Source organism: Saimiri boliviensis, chromosome 5 (assembly GCF_048565385.1).
Source record: "Saimiri boliviensis isolate mSaiBol1 chromosome 5, mSaiBol1.pri, whole genome shotgun sequence".
NCBI lineage: Eukaryota > Metazoa > Chordata > Mammalia > Primates > Cebidae > Saimiri > Saimiri boliviensis.
The window spans coordinates 130,206,522-130,233,308 of record NC_133453.1 but is presented as its reverse complement, the minus strand read 5'-3'; the positions used below and the strand labels follow the sequence as shown (position 1 = coordinate 130,233,308).

The window sequence follows — 26,787 nt, the reverse complement described above, 5'->3', positions numbered from 1 at the left end:
CTTTGTTCATATATTATTTCTATGTCAGCTAGCAAAACTGTCTAAAAGCGTATGGCACAAGGAGTACCACCTACCTTTCCCCGCCAGACTGTGGAATGCTGAGCAGGAATACTCCATTAGATATTCTTACCCCATTAAATTTATCCAAATGTTGAACCACCTAAGATCACTTCTCGGATTTTTTTCAATATACTATATGGACAGACCATATTTATCTGATACTCTATTTATGTTTTTTCTTGATCTAATCAGTCTTAGTGAATCTACCTCTACAAAAGCCAAGTAATTAAATTATTGTCACAGACAAAATATGAACTTAAGTAACTTTCAGAAGGCAAACTGGGTAACTTTTCCTTATGTCCATTAAGCGGACCTTTGTAACTTCAGGTTCAAGCTGCCCTTTATAATTTTTACAGGTCTGCTTTCACCCCAGAAAACCCAAGTGTTACTCATGAGTGTTACCGTCTATGCACAGCTGGCCAAACAACAACTGCCCACAGGCTTCCGGAGAACTGTTAGTTGCAACAGGCACATGTAACACTTTAATGGACAAATGCTGAAAAGCTACCAAGTCTAAGAGTAGAAAGAGTTGTAATTTTTTGTCTGGATACTGGTAAAGGGAAAAAAGGCAAACAGGATTTGCCCTTTTAAAGAGGATTCTTCAGAGAAAGGTTTTGTGATTTACAGAATGAAAAGCATTTTCAGTCAGCAGGAGGCTACAGAGAGAGGTTAGTGATCTAAACTCCATGGGTTGCTAACTCGAATAATTCACATCTGTTACAACTGCAGTGCAGTGAAAACTTCTTTAAAATAATCAAGATCTCAAAATATAGTTGTAGCTGACCATGTTCTCATTTAACAATGAGCTAGAATTCGATTTGAAGGTATAATGAAGCTATTTAGTTACCTCCACTCAAGGAAAATTTACAGAAAATTGGTACAATTAAATTCATACATACCAGAGTCCAGGACTTCCATTTGTATTTACCTTTTTTTTTTTTTTTTTTTTTGGTTTTGTAAATCACTTATGAACTGAAGCCTGTCTCTATTTTCTCTAGTAGGTAAATTAAATAATGGATATATTTTTCTTACTTCAATATGATAATAGAAATCATGACTATCTCTGTAAAACTCATTTTTTTTTTTTTTTTTTTTTTTTGGTTGTTGTCTTTTGTTTGAGACAGAGTCTCCCTCTGTTGCCCAGGCTGGAGTGCAGTGGCACTATCTTGGCTCACTGCTACCTCCATCTCCCAGGTTCAAGTGGTTCTCCTGTCTCGGCCTCCCAAGTAGCTGGGATTACAGATGCCCGCTACCGGGTCTGGCTAATTTTTGTATTTTTAGCAGAGGTAGGGTTTCACCATGTTGGTCATGCTGGTCTTGAACTCCTGACCTCATGTGATCCACCCACCTCAGCCTCCCCAAAGTACTGAGATTACAGGAGTGAGCCACCACACCTGGCCTGTAAAACTCATTTTCATTACCAGGGATAAGAAGAGGGGCTAAGTGAAGAAGAAATTACTTGAAAAGCCTAGGAAAACCACCTCTATGCTGACTGCAAAACTTAATCCTGAAAATGCTTTAGTAATTAAATCCAGCTGTTTGGTTGAGCGAATATGAAACGATAAGAGAGTCTCTGATTTTGGAATCTAAAACAACTGATGGACTTAGAAGCATAAGAGAAATTAGTACATCTAATAGCTGTCTTGCTTCTTTGTTTTCTTCAGGATTCGAGAATTTCCAGGATCTGAAAAGCAAGACAGACCAAAACAGAGAAAGAGAAATCTGTGCGGAAAACATCAAATCTATGGCCAGCTGAGACATACAGGATGCATCACTTGACTCCTAGATGGCATCTCTTCAGCTGAGTTAGTGACACCCATAGCAGAGGCAATGAAACACTGTGCTCACAGACAAAGCAGCCTGCCCATATGCATCCCAGCCACACAGAAGCCAGCTCCAAGCCAAAAAGCCCTGATGCCAAATTTTTGGTTCCCCATTTGGTGGCTGGACACATGACAATATCATACCTTCTGTAATTAAAGTCAGCACTCAGGCCAGCAGAGTACTGCACATCAGAGGGGCACCAGCTCATACTGGGGATGACATTAAAGACAGAAACAGAAATACAGGGAGAAAAGAGAGGAAACAGGGATGGGGTTAATAGGTTTTAAAACGAAGGGCAAAGTTAGAGACAGATGGATTTATGTGATCATCAAAAAATTTAGGAATATATCATTGACAATTTTAAAAAGGGCAAGAATAAGAACTATAGAAACTTAAAATTGTTTTCTTGCTGTCTATCTAGATGGCATTGTGGAAAAGACTGTGGGTTCTTTACCGTATCACCAGTTCAATCTGAAACCCAAAAATTCCTTCTAGTCAATCTGTGTCAACTACCTACGGCTCTATGGCTTGCTCTTCAGTCATCAAAGGTAGTTCAAAAACCACCACTGGGAACAATCTCTCAGTACGTCCCATATACCCACATTACTCTTCCCACAGTATCTCTAATCCTAGACTTTGTAAAAGAGATAGTGACAAACTGTGCTCTAGTGGGCTCACAGAGTCATCAGGTGTTTTTTTTTTTTTTTTTTCATATATTTCCATTACGGATCCAACCAAACCAGACAATTAATAGATTTTGCATAAGATACTTAGTCAACACTGGCAACCATCTTCAAACCCTACTCACTAGGCTATTATGTTAAAGATAAAAAACATATAACACTAGTTATATATTTGCTTATATTTTGTTGCCTAGGCTGGAGTGTAATGCTGTGATCCTGGCTCACTGCAACCTCTGCCTCCAGGGCTCAAGCAATTCTGCCTCTCAGCCTCCCGAGTAGCTGGGATTACAGGCATGTGCCATGACACCAAGCTGATTTTCGTATTTTTTTAAGTAGAGAGGGGATTTCACCACGTTGGTCAGGCTGATCTCCAACTCCTGACCTCAAGTGATCCACCCACCTCAGCTTCCCAAAGTGCTGAGATTACAGGTGTGAGCCACTGTGCCTGGCTGATAATGAAAATTTAAAAAAAAAAAAAAAGGAATTCTATGGCACTGTGTTAGAAGTGTGTCTTTTTAAGTTTGTATCCATTTTCCCCACAAGATTTTTAAACATCCATCTCATCATCTATCTATTCTCAAGTAGCAGGGACATAAAATCTGGGGTTGGAAATGCCACGTAAACAGAACCAGCTAAAACAACAATCAGTTCAAAACACTGCATGCTCTATAAAGAAAACTGCATGGAAACGTCAGGATTTTTATTAACAAAAGCTACCATTTAAAAAAAAATCCTTGCTCCTGGCTGGTGTGGTGGTTCACGCCTGTAATCCCAGCACTTTGGGAGGTTGGACGGGTGGATCATGAGGTTAAGAGATCGAGACCATCCTGGTCCACATGGTGAAACCCTGTCTCTACTAAAAATACAAAAATGAGCTGGGCATGGTGAAGCTCACCTGTAGTCTCAGCGACTTGGGAGGTGGAGGCAGAGGTTGCAATGAGCCAAGATGATGCCACTGCACTCCAGCCTGACGAAAGAGCCAGACTCCGCACCCGCTGCAAAAACAGAAACAACCCACAAAATCCTGCCTACCTGGGCCATAAAGTTCTAAGTGATGTGCTTTTGTTTCCTGAGAAGGGATAAAAGCAGAACTTGTGGACAACAATAAAACCACTTGGCTCCCTCCAGAATCCTGCAGATGGGAAGGCCTGGCACCAAAAATACTATCTATACTGGATATACCTAATAACTTTGTTTTATTGACAAGTGGGATTTTGGCTGAGGAAAGGAGACAAGGAAAACGGTAGGAGGAAGTAAGAGCTACCCCCGTGGCTCTTTTAAAAAATCTTTATCATATCATTTAAAAATAATTTAAACAGCATAAAACATTTTAAATCAGATTAAACTAGTGGTATAAAGCTTACAAGTGCAGCAGAAAGTAAAAATATACAGTGGAGACACTTCCCTGGTTTGGTAAGCAGGATGAGACTGACATAATTTAATTGTGTGAGGAGAAGAGATATATTTTACAACACATGTAAGACTCAGAAGTCCATTCTTTGACATTATTAACTTAAATTTAAAATCACCAAACAGTTAATGAACAGGTGTATTTTTATCTAAATATCCAACTTCTTTTTTAGAAACGCAATGTGGCACATCAGTAACAACATACACTGCCAAATCGTCATTCTCAAAAATAATCTCCTCCTGCCAGGCACAGTGGCTCATGCCTGTCATCTCAGCACTTTGGGAGGCCGAGGCAGGCGGATCACTTGAGGTCAGGAGTTCAAGACCAGCCTAACCAACAGGGTGAAACCCCATCTCTACTAAAAACACAAAAATTAGCCAGGCGTGGTGGCACGTACCTGTAATCCTAGCTACTCATGAGGCCGAGGCAGGAGATAAGCTTGAACCTGGGAGGTAGAGGTTGCAGTGAGCTGAGATCATGCCACTGCACTCTAGCCTGGGTGACAGAGTGAGACTCTGTCTCAAAACAAACAAACAGGCCGGGTGCGGTGGCTCAAGCCTGTAATCCCAGCACTTTGGGAGGCCGAGGCGGGTGGATCACGAGGTCAAGAGATCGAGACCATCCTAGTCAACATGGTGAAACCCCGTCTCTACTAAAAATACAAAAAAAATTAGCTGGGCATGGTGGCACGTGCCTGTAATGCCAGCTACTCAGGAGGCTGAGGCAGAAGAATTGCCTGAACCCAGGAGGCGGAGGTTTCGGTGAGCCGAGATCGCGCCATTGCACTCCAGCCTGGGTAACAAGAGTGAAACTCCGTCTCAAAAACAAACAAACAAACAAAAACTCCTTTTACAGATTTAATGTTCCTTTACTTTCAGAATATGACAATAATGTGGAAGGCTGATGGGATTTAAGATGAAGAGAATGAAAACAATAGGGAGACAGGAAGAGAGACATACAACTTTTTTTTTTTTTTTTTTTTAAGAGGCTCAGCCTCATTCTGTCACCCCCAGGCTGGAGTGCAGTGGTGCAATCTTGGCTCACTGTAACCTCTGCCTCCCAGGTTCAAGCAATTCTCCTGCCTCAGTCTCCTGAATAGCTAGGACTACAGACGTGTGTTATTATACCTGGCCAATCTTTGTGTTTTTAGTAGAGATGGGGTTTCACCATGTTGCCCAGGCTAGTCTCAAACTCCTGGGCTCAAGTGATCCATCCGGCTCAGCCTCCCAAAGTGCTAGGATCACAGGCGTGACCCACCGTGTTTGGCCACAATATAATAGCTTTTCTAAGGAACCAGGAAGGAAGTTGCAGATGGTCTACAATGTCTGCCCTTCCTGGTAACAGAGAGCTCCTTTCATAATTAAGAGTGTTTTCGAAAGTATCGTCATTTCCTCAATTCCTAAATTAGTAGGAGTAATACTGGTTCTTTGGCTTTATTTTGAAATTTGCAAAGTTCTGGATTAAAAACAATAAATGTCCCTCTTCCACCTCATAATACTTGTTTGGATATTTCAATTTACAAAATTTTAAATTATACATTTCGTTCTTCCTACAAAAATACGTTTCACTAGGGATGAAACTGACTGGAGTTGGTGATGACAGGCACATCTATATACTAACTTGGACTATATCCAACAGCAATTTGTTGTCTACTACCTTGTAATCAACTGCACATTTTTAATAAGCTCATATTTAAGAGTTTTAATAAAGAGCCAGACAAATGTCTCTCCAAAGGACCTTCTACTAAAAAACTTACTTAGTATAGATGGGCTTAAAACTTATTTAACAACTTATTTTCTAGAAGAGCAATTTCATAGGAATCATGATTATCTGAAATTCATGAGAATATCTGAATTTAAGCTCAATTTCTTGCGTAAAATCTGGAATTAAAGAAAGCATCCACTTAAAAAAGACAAACTAGGAAAGATTACTATTTGCCTACTTCCTAACAAACAGGTTCAGCTAATAGTTAAAAATACTTCTTTACAAATGTCTCCTAATAAGAGAAACTAACAGTAATAGAACTCTAATTTTTGGATTTCTAAACAGTGGAAGAAAAGGTCACTAATGACTTCTAAAGAAAATCCAATGGAAAATTTGAAGCAAATTTAGCACTCTGACTAGAAATTACTTCTCAGTTTATAAGTCATTTAATTTTAGCTTCAAAATATTACCCGACAAATAGTAATTAAGGAATTCAAAGGCCAAGAAATCAACTTATGCCTCTGACTTGGCTTTCATAAATGACTATATCCATAGTGGAATAGAAAATGCCAGGTGGCCTAGTAATCGAGTAAGTCTTTCATTATTAAAGATTGTGTTGAAAATATTTTAGGGCCCGTGCACAAGCACACATACATTCCTGGCTTTTTTTTGTGTGAGGAGAAAAAAAAAGTACTCCCCAGGGTCCATTAGATAGGCACAACATAGACAATTCTTCAAACTCTCCTAGAGAAAGCTGAGTGAGACCCTATTATCTGAACACCAATAAGCACAAAATTTAAAAAAATTAAAAATAATTTTTATAAAAGATAGAATAAAACTTCATATTAAAGAAACCATTTCATATAAAATGGACACTGGCAATTAATAAGTACTTATATTTTATTCGCCTGAATTAGATGGGACATTACTTAAAAGTGATGGTCAAGTCATAAATTAAGCAGAATGAGATGCTTGTTAGTATATGCTCAGAGGTGACATGGTTAGTCTATCAAGTTAATGAACTCTGTACCTTCTCCTATGAATGGGAGGTCTCCTGACAACATCCCCAAGAACTCGCATTGAACTGAAAATGAATGATGAAGAGGTCAGTGTTGCAGGTGAAACAAAATGGGATACAAATGCATGACACACACAGACACCACACTGGGAAGACAGACACTGATCAAAGAGAAATGGCACAGGGAAGAGAATAAAGAAAGGTGGAATGAGAAAAATATAAGGACCAAAAAGGCCTGACAATTTCTGTGGAGGGCTACTTTGCTCTTCCCCTTGCTCCAAGGAGTTAATCAGATGGCAAAAGTTATAAAGTTTATTAAATAATTAAAGTTAAACAATCAGAAAAAAATTACTACTCAAAACTTTAAAGGTGTTTTTCTTTTTCTTGGTTGTAGGAGAAAAAAGAAAAAAGAAAAAAAAAGTTGTTTTTCTCAACACTTTAAAATTCAGGTGATATTACATGCAGGTAATACTGTTAAGAGTGAGTCAAACTAATTAAAGTGATAATTAAAGCCTCACTCTCATTCCATCATCTTCAGAGGTATAGGACAGTGTTCCTAGGTAACCCTTAGCAATAAATTCAACAGAAGATCCCATGACATTATGCAGGATGAAAAGTAGTAGAGTTCTAGTCTCAGATCACCATGTAATTTTGGGCAAATCATTTATTCTGAGCTTCAATTTTCTCATCTGAACTACATGACAGAGTCACATGTAGCTCTACAATCAAAGTTGTGACAAAGGAATCCACAGTAGATTATAAAAAAAATGGATTGTATAGAAAATAAACCCTTATTCCCTAATGCTGTTATCATCTAAGATAAGGCTGTCCTGCCGAAAAGGTTACCTTTGTTTCAAGAAGATAATTCTAGCTGTAGGGATTATTCGACATGGCCTTACATTTTCTATTGCTGTAAATGCTTTAAAACAGTACATCATGAGCAAAACTGGAGAATTACTTTTTATATAATCTAGGGTCTCAAATGTATGTAAAAACAAACTAGCAAGAAAAGCATGCTGCTTATTTTTAAGGTTAGCCTCCTAAATGCCACCACAGCATAAAATGGAATTCTAGTAACAGCATTTGATTAAGAGATGAGATATAAATGGATCAATGATGTGAGCTACCTGCACCAGTCTTCTCATCTGCAAACATGGGGATATACCACCTGACTCATGGAGAGGATTGAAAAATTACATCAGAAATGTGTTATAAAAAGAGTCTGAAAATATTAGCAAATCAGGAAGGTATAAGAAGGTTTAACTGTGAGCTCTATGAAGGCAGGGACTGTGTCTTGTTTACCTCTTTATCTCTAGAACCTAGAGCAGTATCTGGCATATAGTGAGTATTCAGTGTATGGTGGCTGAATAAATGAGTGAATGAACATGATTAGATAGCCATATTATTATCAGGAAGTTGAGGAATTTGAGCAAATAACTGCTCCAGCTGGGCTGCTTACATCAATTATTATTATTACCATTATTATTATTTTGAGACATGGTCTCACTGTTGCCCAGATAGCATCCTCAAACTTCTGGGCTGAAGCAATCCTTCCATCTCATCCTCTCGAGTAGCTGGGATCACAGGCAAGAATTTCCATGCGCAGCTAACTGTTTTCTTTTGTGTAGAGATGGGGTCTCCTATGTTGCCTACGCTGGTCTCAAACTCCTGCGCTCACGGATGTGAAACAACTGTCAGCCTGGTCCCTTATCTGTTACATTTACTAGCAAAGTAGCTTTGGAATAATAAATACAGTAAATATTTAAGTATTTAATAAATACAGTATTTAAGTATTTAATAAATACAGTAAATAAGTAATAAATGCTTGTAAATACAGTAGGCACTACCATAACTCATCCTCTAAAGCTAAAACCATCTGCTTAGCTTACATACATCTAGGCAGCCAGCAGTCAGAAGTCAAATTTGACTTATTTTCATATAGCCTGCTTCCAAACTGAAGGGACTGATACTGGGTCACAATTATAATAAAAGTTCTCACATGGGAAAATACCAACAATTTAATGATATGTAATGAGTCTTATATTCTCTTGACGATTAAACAATGACAATTTAGATTTTGTCAAAGCTTTCCATATTAGAAACAGAAGGTTTTAATTCTAAGAAAATACTCTGATGTGTTAAGACTGTAAGACTTCATGTTTCTTTTTTTTCTTTTCTTTTTTTTGTTGAGATGGAATCTCACTCCCGTCTCACAGGCTGGAGTACATGGCACAATCTCTGTTCACTGCAACCTCCATTCCCCCATTTCAAGCAGTTCTCCATCCTCAGCCTCCTGAGTAGCTGGAATTACAGGCGTGCACCACCACACCCAGCTAATTTTTGTATTTTTAGTAGAGATGGGGTTTCGCCATGTTGGCCAGGCTGGTCTCGAACTCCTGATCTCAGGTGATCCACCTGCCTCGGCCTCCCAAAGTGATGGGATTACAGGCATGAGCCACCACGCCTGGCCCATGTTTATTTCTTAATTAACATGAAACTACTGCCTCCAATATTTCCTAATTCATGAGTTTCATTAACTAATGCAGCAAGAATAAATGTTTCCATTTACTAAACACTCATAATGTGACAATCACATTTCATTGTATTATTAAAAATAATAATGGAGGTATAATGCCTATGAGAAAATTAAAGCTCAGAGGGGTCAGGTGACTTGCCCAAGGTCATCTACATAGTAAATTATACAGCTAGGGTCTGAATACAGATTCTCCTGATTCCAAAGCCTACCTTCTTTCTAGTCTATACTATGGGGTCTCCTAAATTCTTTTACCAACACCACCAAACCAGTAACTTCTCAAAAGCAAGCAGACATTGAGACACTAAACAAAACGCGTCCCATCTCACCTCCGGTGGTTCATTTCTGCATCACTGGCTGCATTTTTCCCAGGTCCCCAGCTGTGCCTCCGGAAGGGGGAAAGAGAGCGCATGGAGCTCCTCAGGACAGAGCAGTTTGCAGGCACTTCAGTGATGCTGTCCATCTCCTCCTCCTCCATGTCGCCTGGGCCAACAGGCTCACTCTCACTTTCTCGACCCTCAGCTCCCATCCCATGGCTGTAGAAGCCATCAAGGCTTTGCCGATCTCTGGACCTGTTTGGCTTTGAAATCTGGGAGAGAGACACATCACTGCCATGAGAAGAATGTCGATCCAGAGAAGCCGTGTCATCGGTAGATGAACTGGATCCGGTGATATCACAGACCAACTGCTCTTCCTCAGGCTGTAATGGAGAGAAAGCACATATGGTTGAAGCCAGCAGGGCCAATCAGACAGCCTCCATTATTCTAAATCAAGCCAATGGCTTCACAGTCGGTTCCAGATAAGGTCGTAACTGGTTTCAAATACAGATTTGGTTTTTTATAGGATGGTCACAGTTGGATTCAAATCTCCCTGGACTCGAGAAAAGAAATAGCCTAGATCTATCCTATCTATCCTTTTTTTTTTGAGACAGAGTCTCGCTCTGTTGCTCAGGATGGCGTATAGTGGCTTGATGTCGGCTCACCACAACCTCCACCTCTCAGGTTCAAGAGATTAACCTGCCTCAGCATCTCAAGTAGCTGGGAGTAAGGAATGCACCACCAAGCCTGGCTAATTTTTGTATTTTTAGTACAGACAGGGTTTCACCATGTTGGCCAGGGTGATTTCTAACGCCTGACTTCAAGTGATCTGCCCACCTTGGTCTCTCAGAAAGCTGGGATTATAGGCGTGAGCCACCAGACCCAGCTTAAGTCTATCCTCTTTACATCGCTTTACTAGAGGTCCTAGACTAGAAGTACGTCATATTTTCTATTTTTTTTTTTTTCTAATTTGAGACAGGGTCTCACTCTGTCACCTAGGCTCACCATTGCAGTGGTGCAATCACAGCTCACTGTAGTCTTGAACTCCTGGGCTCAAGTCAATTTCCCATTTCAGCCCCCAGAGTAGCTGAAACTACAAGCATGTGCTAGCATATCCAGGGACGGAGGGAGGGAGGGAGGGAGGAAGGGAAGGAGGGAGTGACTGACTCTGTGTGTGTGTGTGTGTATGTGTGTGTGTGTGTGTGTGTGTGTGCGCGCGCGCTCGCGCGCACGCGTGTGTGTTTTTTTAAGACACAGGGTTTGCCATATTGCCCAGGATGATCCTGAACTCCTGGGATCAAGCAATTCTCTTGCCTTGACCCCCTAAAGTGTTGAGATTACAAGTTTGAGCCACTGTGACCAGCCCCTATTTTTCTTTAAGAGGAAAAATATCAAATTTATGTTAGTTATGTCAGTCAACATCTCCAACTGCAATGAAAGGAATCCATTTGTCTCTGGGTTTTTTGCTATATGGAAACTAAATTCATAATGTGTTAGTAGGTTTTGTTTTGTTTTGTTTTGTTTTACAAGCTTTAACTGAAAACAAAGCAGTCTGCTTGGCTACAATAATAATGTGCTGAAATTAATACTTCAAAAGTCAGTCTGTGGTTTTCAGTGGCCTTCTGAAAAAAGTGGAATAGCTTATGACCCCACCTAACGTTTGCCACAAATGTGTAAGTACCTGTTACAAATACCTAAATGGAAGAAAGCTATATATTTTTCTCATTTCACTGAGAACTGGCTGAGTATTATGAAGCAAATCATACATTAAATAATCAGTCCTGGCAATGAGGTCTTTAAGTGATGACACTCTTTGCCTGGCTAACCTCTAGCGCCTAATAGGAATGGTGTAACTTTGTCCTAGTAGCCTGACATTTTCTACTTGTTGAAAGATACCAGTGGCCAGGCACGGTGGCTCACACCTGTAATCCCAGCTACTGGGGAGGCTGAGGCAGAGGTTGCAGTGCGCCAAGATCACATCAGTGCACTCCAGCCTGGGCAATAGAGCAAGACTCCAACGGAAAGAAAGGAAAGAAAGAAAGATACCAGAACACAGAATTTGATGGGTGAGGGAAAGATGAGCTTCATGACACCCAAAAGGCCAAAAGCAGTACCTAAGAAATGCTTGATCACACTCTTAAGATGTAGGCACTGTCTTAATACCTATTTTGCACTCTTACGGGATGAGGGCAGGGAACAAGGAAGGGGGATTCTGTAATTCTTTTTCCCTTTTCCACAATATTTTCCTAATCTACTGAATGTTTTATTAAGGGGAAAAATTTTGTGGTTCTTCAAGAAAGAGAAAAAAATTATGAAAATATTTTTGCTTTGGAACAGAAAACCAGCTCTATACTATAAGGAGACTCTGTTTAAAGGTTTCATGTAACAGTTCAAAAGCACACTGCCTTCTGAAAGCACTCTTTCTACCTTTTGGGCTTCATCTCACAAGCTAATTGAAGGCTTTCTTTTTCCAATTCTGTGGAATCCAGTTTCCTAGATTGATTTTTAAGTAATGTATGACATGGGAGTGAGAGAGAAGATGCATGAGGATCACTGGACAGGTCAAACTGAGGCCCAGACTGTCCAATGGACTCAGGCATGAGCAGCAGAATCAAGATTTGAACCCAGACTGACTTCAACTCAAATTGCTCTATTCTGGTACTTCAATCATCTTTTTAAAACCCTGTAAATAGAAGATACCAAAGTCAGTATCAGAAAAGTCCTTTCACTGGGTCACTCTGTAAAATAAAACTACGGTTAATCCAGTAAATTCTAAGTGTTGGTATGTATTTTAAAATAAAATTACGAACTATGCTTTTTAAGTGAATGAGGAACTCAGGGGTTTCCTAAAGGGGTCTATTCATGGAGCAGCTCTCCATGGACAAGGACAATGTTAATGGTCTCATGAGTATCTCAGCTTTTTCACTGCACTGGGTTGAACAGTGTCTTCCTCAGATACACGTCCTTCTCAGAAGGTGACCTTATTTGGAAAGAGGGCCTTTGCAGATGTAATTAGTTTAAGATGAGGTTATACTGGAATAGGGCGGATCCAACATGTCCCCAGATCCAACATGAACAGTGTCCTTGCAAGAGAAGAAGAGACACAAAAAGGCACACAGGAGAGAATGCCATGTGACGACAGATGCAGACACTGGAGTACAGCATCTGCAACCCAAGGACCACCAAGGACCGTGAAGAAGCACCAGAGACCAAACTCCAGAAGGGAAGCAGCCCGCTGACACGGTGATTAGGATCTCCAGCCTCCAGCACTGTGAGGAAGTAAGTTTCTGTTGTTTTCAGCCACCAAGCTTCCAGTAAATTTGTTACAGCAGCCCTAGGAAACGAATATACTCACTTTCAGCTGCCTAAATTTCTAATTCTCAAAATAATACCAAGGGACAAACAAGATGAACATCAATAAAGCAAAATGTGTAACAAGCCTGTTCTAAAACACGCAAGAAAGCCTTCAAAGCAAACAAAAATTTTGAGTTAAAGTTTTCTATTGACTAATTTACCATATAGCCTTCTTACAGTTAGCTATTCCCAGTGTGGAAATAACTCACAGACAGCTGTATATGTGCTTCTTCACTCTGGCATCCAATCTTGGAAGGACTTTGCCTTGAAAAAAAGGCCTGCTATCTCTCTGGGACTTCACTAATCTGAAGTTTATAAAACAACCGTCTACCTTTTTGATAGTCATTAAAATAAAATGAGAAAATCTTTGGTGGCCTTTTTATACATATTTTAAAAATGAAGAGATCTGTCTAGAATATATCCTCAACACAAAGCCTCTCTTCCTAATACGTGATTTTCACTCAGATGTCACTGAAACTACATGGTTTCTACAGTCTTGCATATCTGGTAAGAATAAAGTTCACACAGAGTAATATTCTTATAACTCAGTATTTTTACTGCACTAGGCAGCTCTTTCTATGAATTGGTGGTTATTACTTGAAAAAGGAAAACAGGTCAGGTGCAGTGGCTCATGCCTAAAATCCCAGCACTTTGGAGGCTGAGGTGGGTGGATCACGAGGTCAGGAATTTGAGACCAGCCTGGTCAAGATGGTGAAACCCCAACTCAAAAATGAGCCAGGAGCAGTGGCAGGTGCTTGCAATCTCACCTACTCACGAGGCTGAGACAGGAGAATCGCTTGAACCTGGGAAGCAGAGGTTGCAGTGAGCCCAGATCACACCAGTGCACTCTAGCCTGGGTGACAAAGCAAGACTGTCTCAAAAAAAAAAAAAAAAAAAAAGGAAAAGGAAAAGGAAAACAAAACATCACTGGTGAAAATGTAAAATGGATCAGCTTGAGAAAAGATGTGTTTCTTAGCAAACTAAACTGATACCTACCACATAATGTAACAATTCAAATCCTAGAAATTTACTCAGAATTTGAATTCCATTTATATGAGCTTCTAAAAGAGGAAAAACTAATCTGTAGTGGGAAAACAAGACAGATGTTGCCTTGAGAGCGTTTGAATGGAGACTGACTGAGAAGGAACATGAGGAAACTCTAAAGCGATGCTTGTAGTCTGTATCCTGATGCAGCCTGGGTACACAGGTGAATAAAGGCGTCTATCAAAAGCCACAGTGAGTGCTCACTTCAGTAGCACATACACTAAATTGGAGTGATGCACAGACGATTAGCATGGCCTCTGTGCAAGTATAATGCACACGTTCGTGCAGCGGTCATTACTTTAAATTTTTTTTTTAAAAACACTGACTGGTACCCTCAAGATTGTGCATTTCACTATATGTAAATTCTACCAAAAAACCCAACCAGTCTATAAACAAATACTGAATTCAAAGTGCTCAGAGTTGAAGTATATTGATACTTGTAACTTATCTCAAAGAATTTAGGAAAACTGGGTAGACAGAAGGATGGACAGATATATAGTTACATAACAGAGCAAAAACAATAAAAAGTTAATTGTAGGATCTAGGTGGTGGTTATATGTGTGTTCATTGTACAATTTTCCAAATTTTCCATATTTTAAAATATTTTCATGATAAAATGCTGGGAAAAAATGCCTGATCAGCTTTCTTAGCTAGAGTTACATTATGTAGGTATGGACACCTAAGTGTACGGAGAGGATACTTACATGCATAAAATTATAAAAACTGATGCATGCTTTACATCTTCTTACTATGCCTAAAGAAATCATGCTTAATATTGCCAAATACTAGTCCTTTAATCTTCATTCATTCCCAAATATTCATTATTATTATTTATAATAAAACACAAGGCACTCTACTACACGCCTTGGAAAATAACAGCTCACATTTTAAACACCTAGCACATGCCAACCACTTAATCCACTTACGTTCAATACTTTAAGAAAAGTACCTGATTACAAGCATTACCACTGGTTCACAGTTATAAAATTTTAATAATTTCAGCACTTTTTTTTTTTTTTTTTTTTTTTGAGATAGAGTCTTACTCTGTCACCCAGGCTGGAGCACAATGGCACAGTCTCAGCTCACTGCAAATCTCGCCTCACAGGTTCAAACAATTCTCTGCCTCAGCCTCCTGAGTAGCTGGGATTACAGGTGCCTGCCACCATGCCCAGCTAATTTTTGTAGAGACAGGGTTTCACCATCTTGGCCAGCCTGGTCTTGAACTCCTGACCTCGTGATCCACCCCCCTCAGCTTCCCAAAGTGCTGGGATTACAAGCCTCAGCAACCGCACGAGACTTTTTTTTTTTTTTAAATGAGATGGAATCTCACTCTGTTGCTCAGGCTGGAGTACAGTGGCATGATCTCAGCTCACTGCAACCTCCACCTAAGTGATTCTCCTGCCTCAGCCTCCTGAGTAGCTGGGACAACAGGCACCAGCCACCACCTCCAGCTAATTTTTGTATTTTTAATAGACATAGGGCTTCACCATGTTGGCCAGGCTGGTCTCGAACTCCTGACTTCAAGTGAATCTGCCTGCCTCAGCCTCCCAAAGTGCTGGCATTATAGGCATAAGCCACTGTGACTAGCTGCAATTGTAGTTTTCTTAATTAGGATTAATTAGGATTCTGTAAATACATTTACTTTTACTTATTTTTAAGACAGGGTCTCCATCTGTTGCCCAGGCCAGAGTGCAGCTGCACAATCACAGCTCACTGCAGCCTTGAACTCCAAGGCTCAAGTGATCCTCTTGCCTCCACCTCCCAAGTAGCTGGGACTACAGGTGTGTGCCACCATGCCCGGCTAATTTTTAAATTTTTTAGTAGACACAGGTTCTTGCTATGTTGCCCAGGCTAGTCTCAATCTCCTGGGTTCAAGCAATCCTCCTACTCTGGCCTCCCAAAGTTTTGGGATTACAGGCATGAAGCAGCGTGACTGGCATACATTTACTTTTATCCTGAAATGGTTTTTTGTTTTTTATTTAAAGTAAATTTTTAGGTTGGGGACCAAGCACTTGAGAAAAACTAGTGCAAATGAAAGAAGGATGTTTCACTTAGGTTTTGTATCTTACAGAAGTCATTTTGATTTTTTTTAATCAACTGTAGATATATCCGCTAACCTGGAGAAAAAAAATACATGGAAAAGCTTTATTTACCTCTTTTTGGGAAGAGAGGCAGCAAATATTTCCTGTAGACGTTAATTAACCTTTTGGATAGCAGATTGGCCTAGATCATGCATATTTCATAATTGTACTTCGTCTCTCAGCTAGTGCCAAAAAGAAACCTAGGATTTCTTTTCACTTTAAAAACATCCTAAATTTTATGCCATTGATCTAAGAAAAAGAAAGTCCTAAGGAACCCACACATATTCATGAGAACAAACATGAAGCTCATTTACCAGGAGGCATACTGAATGGAAAGACAGGGTTAAGGTAAAAAGGTCACGACAAACATTATGGGCTCCGGCTGTTAAAGCTGTCTGTGAGGCCCCTCACACAAATGGCTGCAGGAAGTGACCTCATGTATCACTCGTGGTTCACAGAAAAAGATGTTGCAATGCCTTACCTACAGATTATTTTTTAGAGAAGAAGAGGGTTAGAACCTGGGAACAAACTGCAGGACCTTTTGATATTTCACAGAACAGACTGTGGGTGACCACTGAGGAAGGCTTTTAAGGAAGCAGTTAATGGCTTCTCTACCAATGCCATGCCTTTATTTCATCACTGGCTAAAACAGCAGGTTTTGGGAGGTTGAGACTAAAAGAAAACATGAACACATTTCAGAGTCAGGCCTAGAGGCAAACCTCAAGTCGGCTGCTCACCCACTAAGTAGTTTTGGATAAATTTCTTTACCCATTAGTGCCTCTATTTCCTCAAGAGCATGAGGAGGATAAAACCACCTACTTGTCAGGGCTGCTGGGCAGACAAATTGAGATCAAATATTTACAAAATTTAGTTCAGTACCTACTGTACGGTAAATATCCTGTCAGTATGAGTTCGCCTGTCTTCTTTGCACAAGTAAGCCCTTGGTTTTATTAACGTTAGAGCAAACATTTATTGCAAAGCCTCTCCTGCTGACAAACTACTTTGGTAGAGCAAAAACACTAAGAAAACCCTCCCCATCTCTTCTCAGGACATTTAGACATTCTCAAGCATGCATAAAGAGGTGAAAGTGAACCTACAATTTCTGATTTTCCCTAAGCAGTCTGGTATAAAATGTAGGTGTTATTTATGTACTTATTTTTTCTGAGACAAGGCCTTGCTCTGTCGCTCAGGCTCAAGTACAGTGGTGACAACACGGCTCACTGCAGCCTTAACTTCCTAGACTTAAATGATCCTCCCACCTCACCCTCCTGAGTAGCTGGGACCACAGGTGTGCACCACCATGTCCAGCTAATTTTTGTACTGTTCGTAGAGACAGGGTCCCATTATGTTGCTGAGGTTGATCTCCTTGGCTCAAGTGATCCTCCCACCTTAATCTTCCAAAATGCCAAGATCCACTGTGCCTGGCCTCCTTCAACTTTTAAAAATTGTATCTGTCTGGTATTCTTGGAAAAAAAAAAAAAAAAAATCTCCCAAATCTAGCAGAGGCCATTTATAAGAGCAATTTCGTAAATGGTTCTGGGAAACTGAGTTAAGAAGCTGAAATATAGAAAATTCTAATTCTCTTCAGCTAGGGAAACCATTCAATTCAGTGACCAGAGGTAACTGTGAGTCTGCAGAGATGGTAATACCCAGGGACAAGCTGCCATGCACCTAGGAGGTTACAAGCAAGTATTTCTTAATGAAGACACTTCAATTTTTAAAAAACTTTTTACATTAAAATTTTCTTGACCAGAACACAAAAAAAAAAGAGAGAGAAAAAGGAAGAAAAAAATTTTTTCAAACATATATGAATGTTTAATAAATCTCTGTATAGCCGTAACTCAGTTTCAGGGATTATCAATGATCCCATTTTAAAGCTGGAACTTAGAGACACTATTTAATCTGTTTCAGTATGTTTTTAGAAACACCTATCTTCAGAATGGTATTCCCCTTGGGAGGAACAGAAGTCCTTACAATTAAAACCTCAAATTTCACAGTGGAAATTAACTAAATTGTGATATATATATTAAAAACCTATTGATTTCTCTTTTCCTAAGAGAAAGGTAGATCCTCTAAATGTGGAGTTTTTACTTTATAGAATTTTTTGTCAACTACGAATAACAAAAATAGAAATCCTTAAAGTTGTATCATATTAAAGAAATCTTTCCAAGGATGTTGGGAAGACAATGGGCTCAAGGTAAGTTAGGGAAGGCCAAAAATGAAAGGAAGGTACACAGAGTACACTCACAGAGGCGTTGATAAGCTCCGATTCCCACAACTTTAGGTCTCTATTCTTCCAACTTTTTTTTTTTCCTTCCTGAGATGGAGTTTTGCTCCTGTTGCCTAGGCTGGAGTGCAGTGGTGTGATCTTGGCTCCCTTCAACCTCGGCCTCCTGGGTTCAAGTAATTCTCCTGCTTCAGCCTCCCGAGCAGCTCAGATTATAGGCATGTGCCACCAAGCCCAGCTATTTTTTTGCATTTTTAGTAGAAACGGGTTTTCACCATGTAGGTCAGGCTGGTCACAAACTCCTGACCTCAAGTGATCCATTCTCCTGGGACTCCCAAAGTGCTGGGATTACAGGCATGAGCCACCACACACGGCCTATTCTTTAACTTCTACACAAGCATCATTCACCATCTTGGACAACCTAATCACTCACTAACACAACTGCTCTCACCACTTCTCCGAACTCATTATAAAACTAGAAGGAACAGTCTTCATAGGTTCAACAGCGTTTCTGCCTCTTCAACTCTTAGCATTAAGAAAACCATGTGTGGCATATAATTGAGTAGCATTTGCTATCTTTGCTGTGGGAAAGCCCTCTATTCTCAGGGGAACAAAACAGAACTTGCTGCAACTAGAAACAAACGTAGGCAAAAGAGAGCAAACTGCCCCCATCGGCCGCCTCCCTTAGCCTTAAATTATATGCAAACCTGAGCTGACTCATATGGAAGGGCTTTTCAACAGGGAGAAAGCTGGGCTTAGTTGCAAAGATCAAGAAAGTTCCAATTAAGCAGGCTAGGTGAGGATGAGTGATACCACCACACTCAGCAGGAAGCTTCAGGCCTAAACACATTAACCAGAAATGACTCTACAGCTGGTTTATATATATGACATCATGTAGTCTGAGCTGCGGTCCTTGCTGCCCACTGAGAAGTATTCACTGTCTTCTGACTTACTGCATTCTAAAGGGAACTTCCATTTCTTTTGATTTCTATGTAAGCTTCAAAATCTGCATGTAATTGGTCTCAATTTCACAATAAACAAATTTGGTTTTCTTCTTCCCCATCCACTTTTTTATTGGATACAGAGTTTCGCTGTCAGCCAGGGTGGAGTTCACTGGTGCAAACTCGGCTCACTGCAACCTCCTCTTCTTGGGTTCAAGTGAGTACGTTCAACTAATTTTTATATTTTTAGTAGAGATGGGGTTTCATCATGTTGGCCAGGTTGGTCTTGAACTCCTCACATCAAGGGATTCACCCACCTCAGCCTCCCAAAGTGCTGGGATTACAGGCGTGAGCCATCACACCCAGCCCAATGCCTTTTTCTAAACCCTGGTAATCTGGTGTTTCCTTCTCCAAGAGAACATTTACACTCCTCTCAGAGTGAGTGAGGCCCTACAAGGCTAGCTGGATCACAATTTACTAGCAGGAGTTACATATTTAGGGAAACAACATGTCTTGGGAAGACAATGAGCACAAAAGGGAAAAAAAAGGCAGAAAAAAGTTTGGGAAGCCCAAACAGTAACACAAAAGCACAGGACGAAAAATGAAATGAAGGTCCATGCAATACCTTTGGGAAGATGATGCTGTCCATTTCATCAATGGGTGAGTGAAAGAGGTCAGAATCACTCCCAGACTCTCTTTTAAGTACACCTTGTTTTGAGGTACACTCTCTTCCCAGTCCAACATCCAGGAAGTTCTCACATTCTGAAAAAGAGAATTTATTCACCACTATTGAAAAAAAGCAAACTTTATTTTCATCCCAGCAACCAGTCTTTTAAATCGCTCTTTCACATTATCTTCCTTCCCTATGTCTTTTTTTCAATATTAAGAAGCTATAAAGGACACAGTCGAATTAGTAGCTCTGCTACTCCAATTCTAGGTTGATATAGCTCCTATAGGACAACTATGTATCTGCCATGATTATATTAGGTATAGAAAGAAAGAAGGATGATTTGGAAGCATATTCTACCTCTGTTTAGATACCCAAATGGTAATGTTTTCCTCTTGGTAGTTAGGGAATTTTTTTTCTTTTGTCTTCAAAATCCAAAGTCTGTTACTAGCAACTATGTGATAGGGTGGGTTTTAAACTTACAGGTTCTACTGAGTAATAAATATAAATTTAACTTTTCTTACCATAAATAGCTCTTAAATTGGGGGCATAATGTGCCAAAGGGGAAAAATGTATCATTTAGAATCTGTTTTCAGTTCCATAACTAGAGCAGAGACCCTGGCAAGCCAGAGAGGGGTCTGCTACAGAAATATTACATTGGTACATCGAGGAAGCCTAAAACCTTAGCCTGAAATAAGCAAGGTATTCTCTCTCACTAACTTTGCTTGTTTTGTTGTTTTGTGTTGTTTGTTTGTTTTGGTAGTGTGGTGGTGCGATCTCAGTTCACTTCAACCTCTGCCTCCTGGGCTCAAGCAATTCTCACACCTTAGACTGCCAAGTAGCTGGGACTACATGCACATGCCACCATGCTCAGCTTATTTTTTGTCAAGATGGGGTTTTACCATGTTGCCCAGGCTATTAACTTTGTAAACAAAAGTGACATGTGATTTGGTAGCAATATGGTTAAAGAGATTTGTAGATGGTTAAACCATGAACCCAAGATCCATTACGGAGTGGATATCAGCTTCCTTCAAGAAGTTTTAAGGATAAAAGTCATGGCTAGGTGTGGTGGCTCACGCCTGTAATCCCAGCACTTTGGGAGGCCAAGGCAGGTGGATTACCTGAGGCCAGGAATTCGAGACCAGCCTGGCCAACCCCGTCTCTACTAAAAATACAAAAAATTAGCCAGGCATGGTGGTGGGTGCCTGAAATACCAGCTACTTGGGAGGCTGAGGCAGAAGAATTGCTTGAATCTGGGAGGTAGAGGCTGCAGTGAGCTGGGATCACACCATTGCACTCTAGCCTGGGCAACAGAGACAGACTCCATTTCAAGGGGAAAAAAAAAAAAAGATAAAGTCATGCATCTCTGTTTTTGTAAGCATGTTAATGTGTTATTTAGACAAACATGTATATACACTTTATCAAACTTGTAGGTGACACTAAGTGATCAAGGACAGAGCAGGAAACTTGGCTATCTAAGAGATAAGCAAATTCCACCTGGAGGTTTTGGGGGAAGCAAAATCAAGAGAAATTGACAATCCAAGGTGATGGCAAAACCGAAGAAACATTAATAGTTTTAGTCTCTATTAGTAAATAGTACACTGGCATCCAAAACGGGAACAATCCCATCACTATGCACCATCCACACAACACCCTCCGGATTCTTCTTGTTCCTAGATAACATCTAAAGTAGAACACTGAGAAACAAAAATGTGTACATAGTAACGGGGTCACAACAGTCAAAACATCTGAGATACATTCAGCTTGCTGAGGAGCTTGCGGAAAATGTGCCTCAAGATGGTCATAGATTGCCTCTGTGCTATTCCAGGGGCCGAACAAAGGCCACTGAGTGTGAGCTGCAGAGCTTCAGTACAATGGGGCTTCTGAGCAATAGGCTGGGTAACCCCATAAAGTAATGACTACTGAACCCAGGAGGTGGAGGCTGCAGTGAATTACCACTTTACCAGAAGGGTTGGAACAGAGAGTGAATGGCTGTATCAGGATATTACAGAAAGGGTAGCTACACAGACAGGGAAGTGAAGACTAGAACAGATAACTTCCAATGTTTCCTTTGATTATTAGAGTCTATGTTTGCATAATAATTATGCTGTCCCTGTGTTGAGAGACAGTGGGAAGAAATAGTTGTTCTAATTAACATTTACTGATTAGTGACAATTACTAAATTATTCGCCCTGGTAGCTTAGAGCAAGGGTCAACGAAGCACTGCCTTAGTATAGGTCATAAATCACTTGTCAATAAAATTACTTTTTCTACTAGCTAGGCATCTAGCTAAATACTGTGGAGTATCCAAATAAAAAGAACGCTTAGGGTTGTGAGGGAGGCAGTTTACTGTCTTACGGCAGAAACGAACATATTAGAAGACAATTTCAACAAAGAATTACACACAAAAAATGCCATAGCAAATCTAACGGGGCTCATGGATTAATCTGAAAATCTTTCAGTTAAAACAAAAATCACCTAAGTTTGTTTCAGTCTTGGTTCAAACTATTTCGGAGTGTGTTAATTCAGTGGGAACAGCCCTGCCTTTAACATACTGGAAACTACGGGTATTCTGGAGGGTTTTTTTTTTTTTCACATTTCCTAGAGTATGCAGTAACTTAAGAGGAGTTGGTGGGTGTGATCTATTCCTTCTCCTTTCCCCACTTGAAAAAATAAAAAACGCCTTTCCGTGGTTGAGGGAAAAACAGGGGGGCTGGCCAAGAAAAGAAAGGGCTGTCACAGCAACTACGCTGAGCTGCTCGCTGTCCAACTGGCTGTCTAACAGACCACGTCCAAATTCCAGACTGGAAAACAAACCAGCTTATGATATTCGAATGGAAAATTCATGGGGCAGATCCAGATTCAGTCCTGGTAGGAATACCTCACCCAGAAAATAAATTCAAGCCAGCACCACAAGGGATGACAAACCAAGTCTGGGATGAGAGTCTGCTCTGAGAGAGAAAGCCAATTGTTGAGGAGGAGAAGAGGGGGAAGTACAGAAAAAAAGAGTAAGATGGAGAGAGACGAACTATAAACCATTATAACCCCCACGTCATGGGGCAGGGGAGGCGGGAACAATCCCTAAAGGGAGAGCTAAGCCACACCCTGGGTCACACGTATTTTTAAGTTTTTAAAATTAATAAAATCTTTTCTTTCTTCCATGTCCCCTTCCTAATGAATAAAGGGGAGCAGCATATCCAAGTATACACAAGAATAACGAGCTCTGGTTTTAGAGTTAAGATTGCTTGGGCTTGAATCCAGGTCTGACTAGTTATTAGAAGAAAAATTCCAGGCAAGAAGTAATTTCACTCTCCTCTCAGTTGCCATTTCCTTAACAGTGACAAAGGATGGTTGCTAATTCCCTAAAGGAGCCGTAGTGACAGAAATAATTTATACATATAGTAACCACAACTCTGGTTTCTAGCACCATAGCAGGTGTGTGATAACATGTGTCTAACAAAGTTAAGGCTTCATTAACCTTTAATATATGATTCAGTAAGTATCCTGATGACAGTACTCTAAAGGTGGGCACAGCTAGGACCAGTCCCATTTTACGACCCGTATGTAAATTTGTCTATAATTTTTCTGTACTGAGCTATTAGCTTTTTAGAAGCTAAGACAATACAAACTTTTAAAAAGATGTTGTCTAGTAACTGGGGTTTAAAATAACAGATATACCAACAAATTGTTGTTGGGGAAGGGTAGGAAAACACACTGCTGACATCCAGTGGGCTCTGTTATGTCACACTAATCATAATCCTGCCTTGTAATGATCCATTACTGAAGAGTATACAAAGTGATTTTAAAAGCCAGTATCTTTTTTTGAGATGGAGCCTTGCCCTGTCGCCCAGGCTGGAGTGCAGTGATGCGATCTTGGCTTACTGCAACCTCTGCCTCCTGGATTCAAGCGATTCTTCTGCCTCAGACTCCCGAGTAAATGGGACTACAGGGGCATGCCACCACACCCAGCTAATTTTTGTATTTTTAGTCAAGACAGGGTTTCACCATATTGGCCAGGCTGGTCTTGAACTCCTGACTTTGTGATCTGCCCACCTCGGCCTCCCAAAGTGCTGGGATTATAGGCGTGAGGCACCATACCCAGCCAAAAGACATTATCTTATTTAGTCTAATGCTACTGCTCCCTTGAGGAAGTGTTTATAAAGTAAAATAGAGAAACTTGCAAAAAAAGTAGCTGGGATTCACAAAAACGCTATGCCTAAAATCAAAATCTCAGTAGCATGATCCTGATCTGCAATTTTAAAATTAAGATTAAAAAAAAAAATACTCTAAAAAGACTAAATTGCTTATGCTTGAGGTTAGGGTGTGGAGGTCTACAGAATTCAAAATTGTGTCCTGGGGAAAATGTTCAGGGGTTCAAAAATCATTTCTCTAAATATGGAAATTAAACTATGATGTGTGGAGATCTTTCCTTCCTATGAATATTCAAACTGTGAGCAACCTCATTTAATCTTTACTTGGCAGAAAGTTTCACTCTTGGGTGGTTGTAATTACACTTTAAAAGCAGACTAAAAAAACTCAGAATGCAAACTACTAGTATTCACTTAGCAGCCATAGGAACAGGCAAAGGGATTACACATCATGTCATCTGTGTAACACCCTCAAAATGAGACAAGCTAACACTTTACAGATGGGAAACAACAGAGCACACAGACATTAGGGAACATACTTTACGTCACAGAGTTAGAGGCCGGACTCGGTTTAGAAGCTGGGAATCCTAAGTAACCACAAGCCATGTGCTGTGTCATTAGCAAGGAAGGACTTAAGAACATCACACTCTCAAGTGTTGTTAGTAATAACTCAAAGATTCTTAAGGAAAGACTCAAATCCTGACCATGCATACAAAGTATAATGGTTCTCAAGCCTGGATTCATAGCAGGGTAACCAAAGGAGCTTATGAAGATTCTGATATCCAGGCCACACTCCACCTAATTAAATCAGAATCTCTGGAAGTGGGACCCAGGCATTAGTATATTTTTAAAGCTTGTTCAGCTAGGTAATTCCAATGTGCAGTCAAAATGGAGAACCTCGGGTTTGGTTCTTAATAGTATATTTATATAAACTTTTACCAGATTAACAAACCTATGTCACATGCCTATACACGTCACAGATGCTATCACAAATGAATGAATCATAAAGCCACCTATGACGTCTGTTACTACCAAAATAAAATTAAGGTAATGATGTACTCATCTTCAACTGTCAGACAAAATGCCTACAAACCCAAATCACATATATCCCTTCCTCTGATTTATTGTATAACATGTTAAGGAAAGGCAGATCTCCAAATAAAGTGATCTGTTAGAGTGGGCCTGCAGCTCCAGAAAATGAATGGACAATCTCAGCTTACCTGGGCTCTGCTTGGAAGCCAAAAGAGATGCTGCATCAGGGCACGGCTCTATTGTACACCAGTTTTCTCGGTTTATCTGAAAGAGAAGCAAAACACTGAGTTTCAGACATTGAAGTACTGCGAGATAATTTTATAGCTGTCAAAATTATGTTGACTGTACCAACATTCCTATCTTTTCAACACAGGGTGAGCAAACTTATGTCAAGGAAAAAAACAATTTTTTTCATGATCTATACTCAATTAAGGCGCTGAAGTAGGTGTCCCCAAACTACGGCCCACGGGCCGCATGTGGCTCCCTGAGGCCATTTATTCGGCCCCCTGCCGCACTTCAGGAAGGGGCACCTCTTTCATTGGTGGTCAGTGAGAGGAGTACAGTATGTGGCGGCCCTCCAACAGTCTGAGGGACAGTGAACTGGCCCCCTGTGTAAAAAGTCTGGGGACACCTGCTCTCAAGAGACTGTCAATAAAAATTAGGCATACCAAAGCAATAGGAAAAGACACACAGAGATGAAGGCCACAGTGTAGGCCAAGAGTAAAATAAAAAAAAGTTAACAAATGAAACTGACTAAATACTATAAATTTGGTGTGGCTCATGCCTGTAATCCGAACAGTTTGGGAGGCTGAGGTGGGAGGATTGCTTGAGGCCAGGAGTTCCAGACAGCCTGGCCAACATGTTGAAACCCCACCTCTGGTAAAACACAAAAATTACCCGGGCGTTGTGGTACATGCCTGTAATCCCAGCTACTCCAGAGGATGAGGCACAAGAATCGCTTAAACCCGGGAGGCAGATGTTGCAGTGAGCTGAGATCACGCCACTCCAGCCTGGGCGATAGAGCAAGACTCTATCTCAAAAAAGAAAAGAAAAGAAACAGGCTCAGAGGGGTTGCTGAAGTAATAAATAGCAGGACTGGTACTGGAATGCCAAGTCTGTGTTATTCTAAAAAGCAAATACCCCCTCTAAATTTAAAAAAAAAAGTTTAAATATAGCCTTTTTGCCTCCCAACCATCTTAACATTATAATTCTATTTTCATTACATTTTAAATTTATTAAATTACCATTGAAGATTTCAATACTCCTCTGTTATTTGATAAACCAAGTAGAAACACAACCAGTAAGATTGAGAAAACTTGAAAAACATCAATCAGTTTGACACAATATAGGACATTCCACCCAATAACAGCGTAAGACACATTCTTTTCAAGTGCATGACGAATATTCATATTCTATGACAAAACAAACCTCATATAAAGCAAACATTCTGTAGCACAAAACAAGTCTAAAACATAAGAGAATTAAAATCATAAAAAGTATGTTTCTGTGATCACAACAGTATTAAATCAGAAATCCAAAACAAAAGATACTCGGAAAAAAACTCAAATATTTGAAAAAAAATTTTTGTAACTTCTAAATAACCCAACGAATCAAAGTAGAAATATTAAAAAAAAAATAAGAAAATATTTTGAATTGAATAAAAATTAAAACACTACATATAAAAATTTGTGGGATGCAACTAAAGCAGTGCTAACAGCAAAATTTATAATATTACATGCCTGT

At 40.0% G+C, this 26,787-nt stretch overlaps 1 protein-coding gene and 1 non-coding gene across 14 annotated transcripts in view; one reads left to right on the top strand and one right to left on the bottom strand.

Moving 5' to 3' along the window:
* AKAP13 (A-kinase anchoring protein 13) overlaps positions 1-26,787 on the bottom strand; it is a 383,896-nt gene that overhangs the window by 73,369 nt on the left and 283,740 nt on the right. For 9 of the 13 annotated variants that reach the window (XM_074399972.1, XM_074399973.1, XM_074399971.1 and 6 more), the window contains 5 exons: positions 25,233-25,308; positions 19,823-19,959; positions 9,563-9,933; positions 6,713-6,766; positions 2,028-2,093 (listed from right to left, as the gene is read on the bottom strand). In XM_074399972.1, coding sequence (XP_074256073.1) covers positions 2,028-2,093; positions 6,713-6,766; positions 9,563-9,933; positions 19,823-19,959; positions 25,233-25,308 — 704 coding nt within the window. The remainder of the gene's footprint in view (positions 1-2,027; positions 2,094-6,712; positions 6,767-9,562; positions 9,934-19,822; positions 19,960-25,232; positions 25,309-26,787) is intronic. The other 4 variants (XM_074399979.1, XM_074399980.1, XM_010349978.3 and 1 more) reach the window with 2 other exon arrangements.
* LOC120368122 (U6 spliceosomal RNA) lies at positions 14,145-14,250 on the top strand. The gene has a single exon (XR_005582331.1). It is a non-coding gene; the product is annotated as a U6 spliceosomal RNA (small nuclear RNA).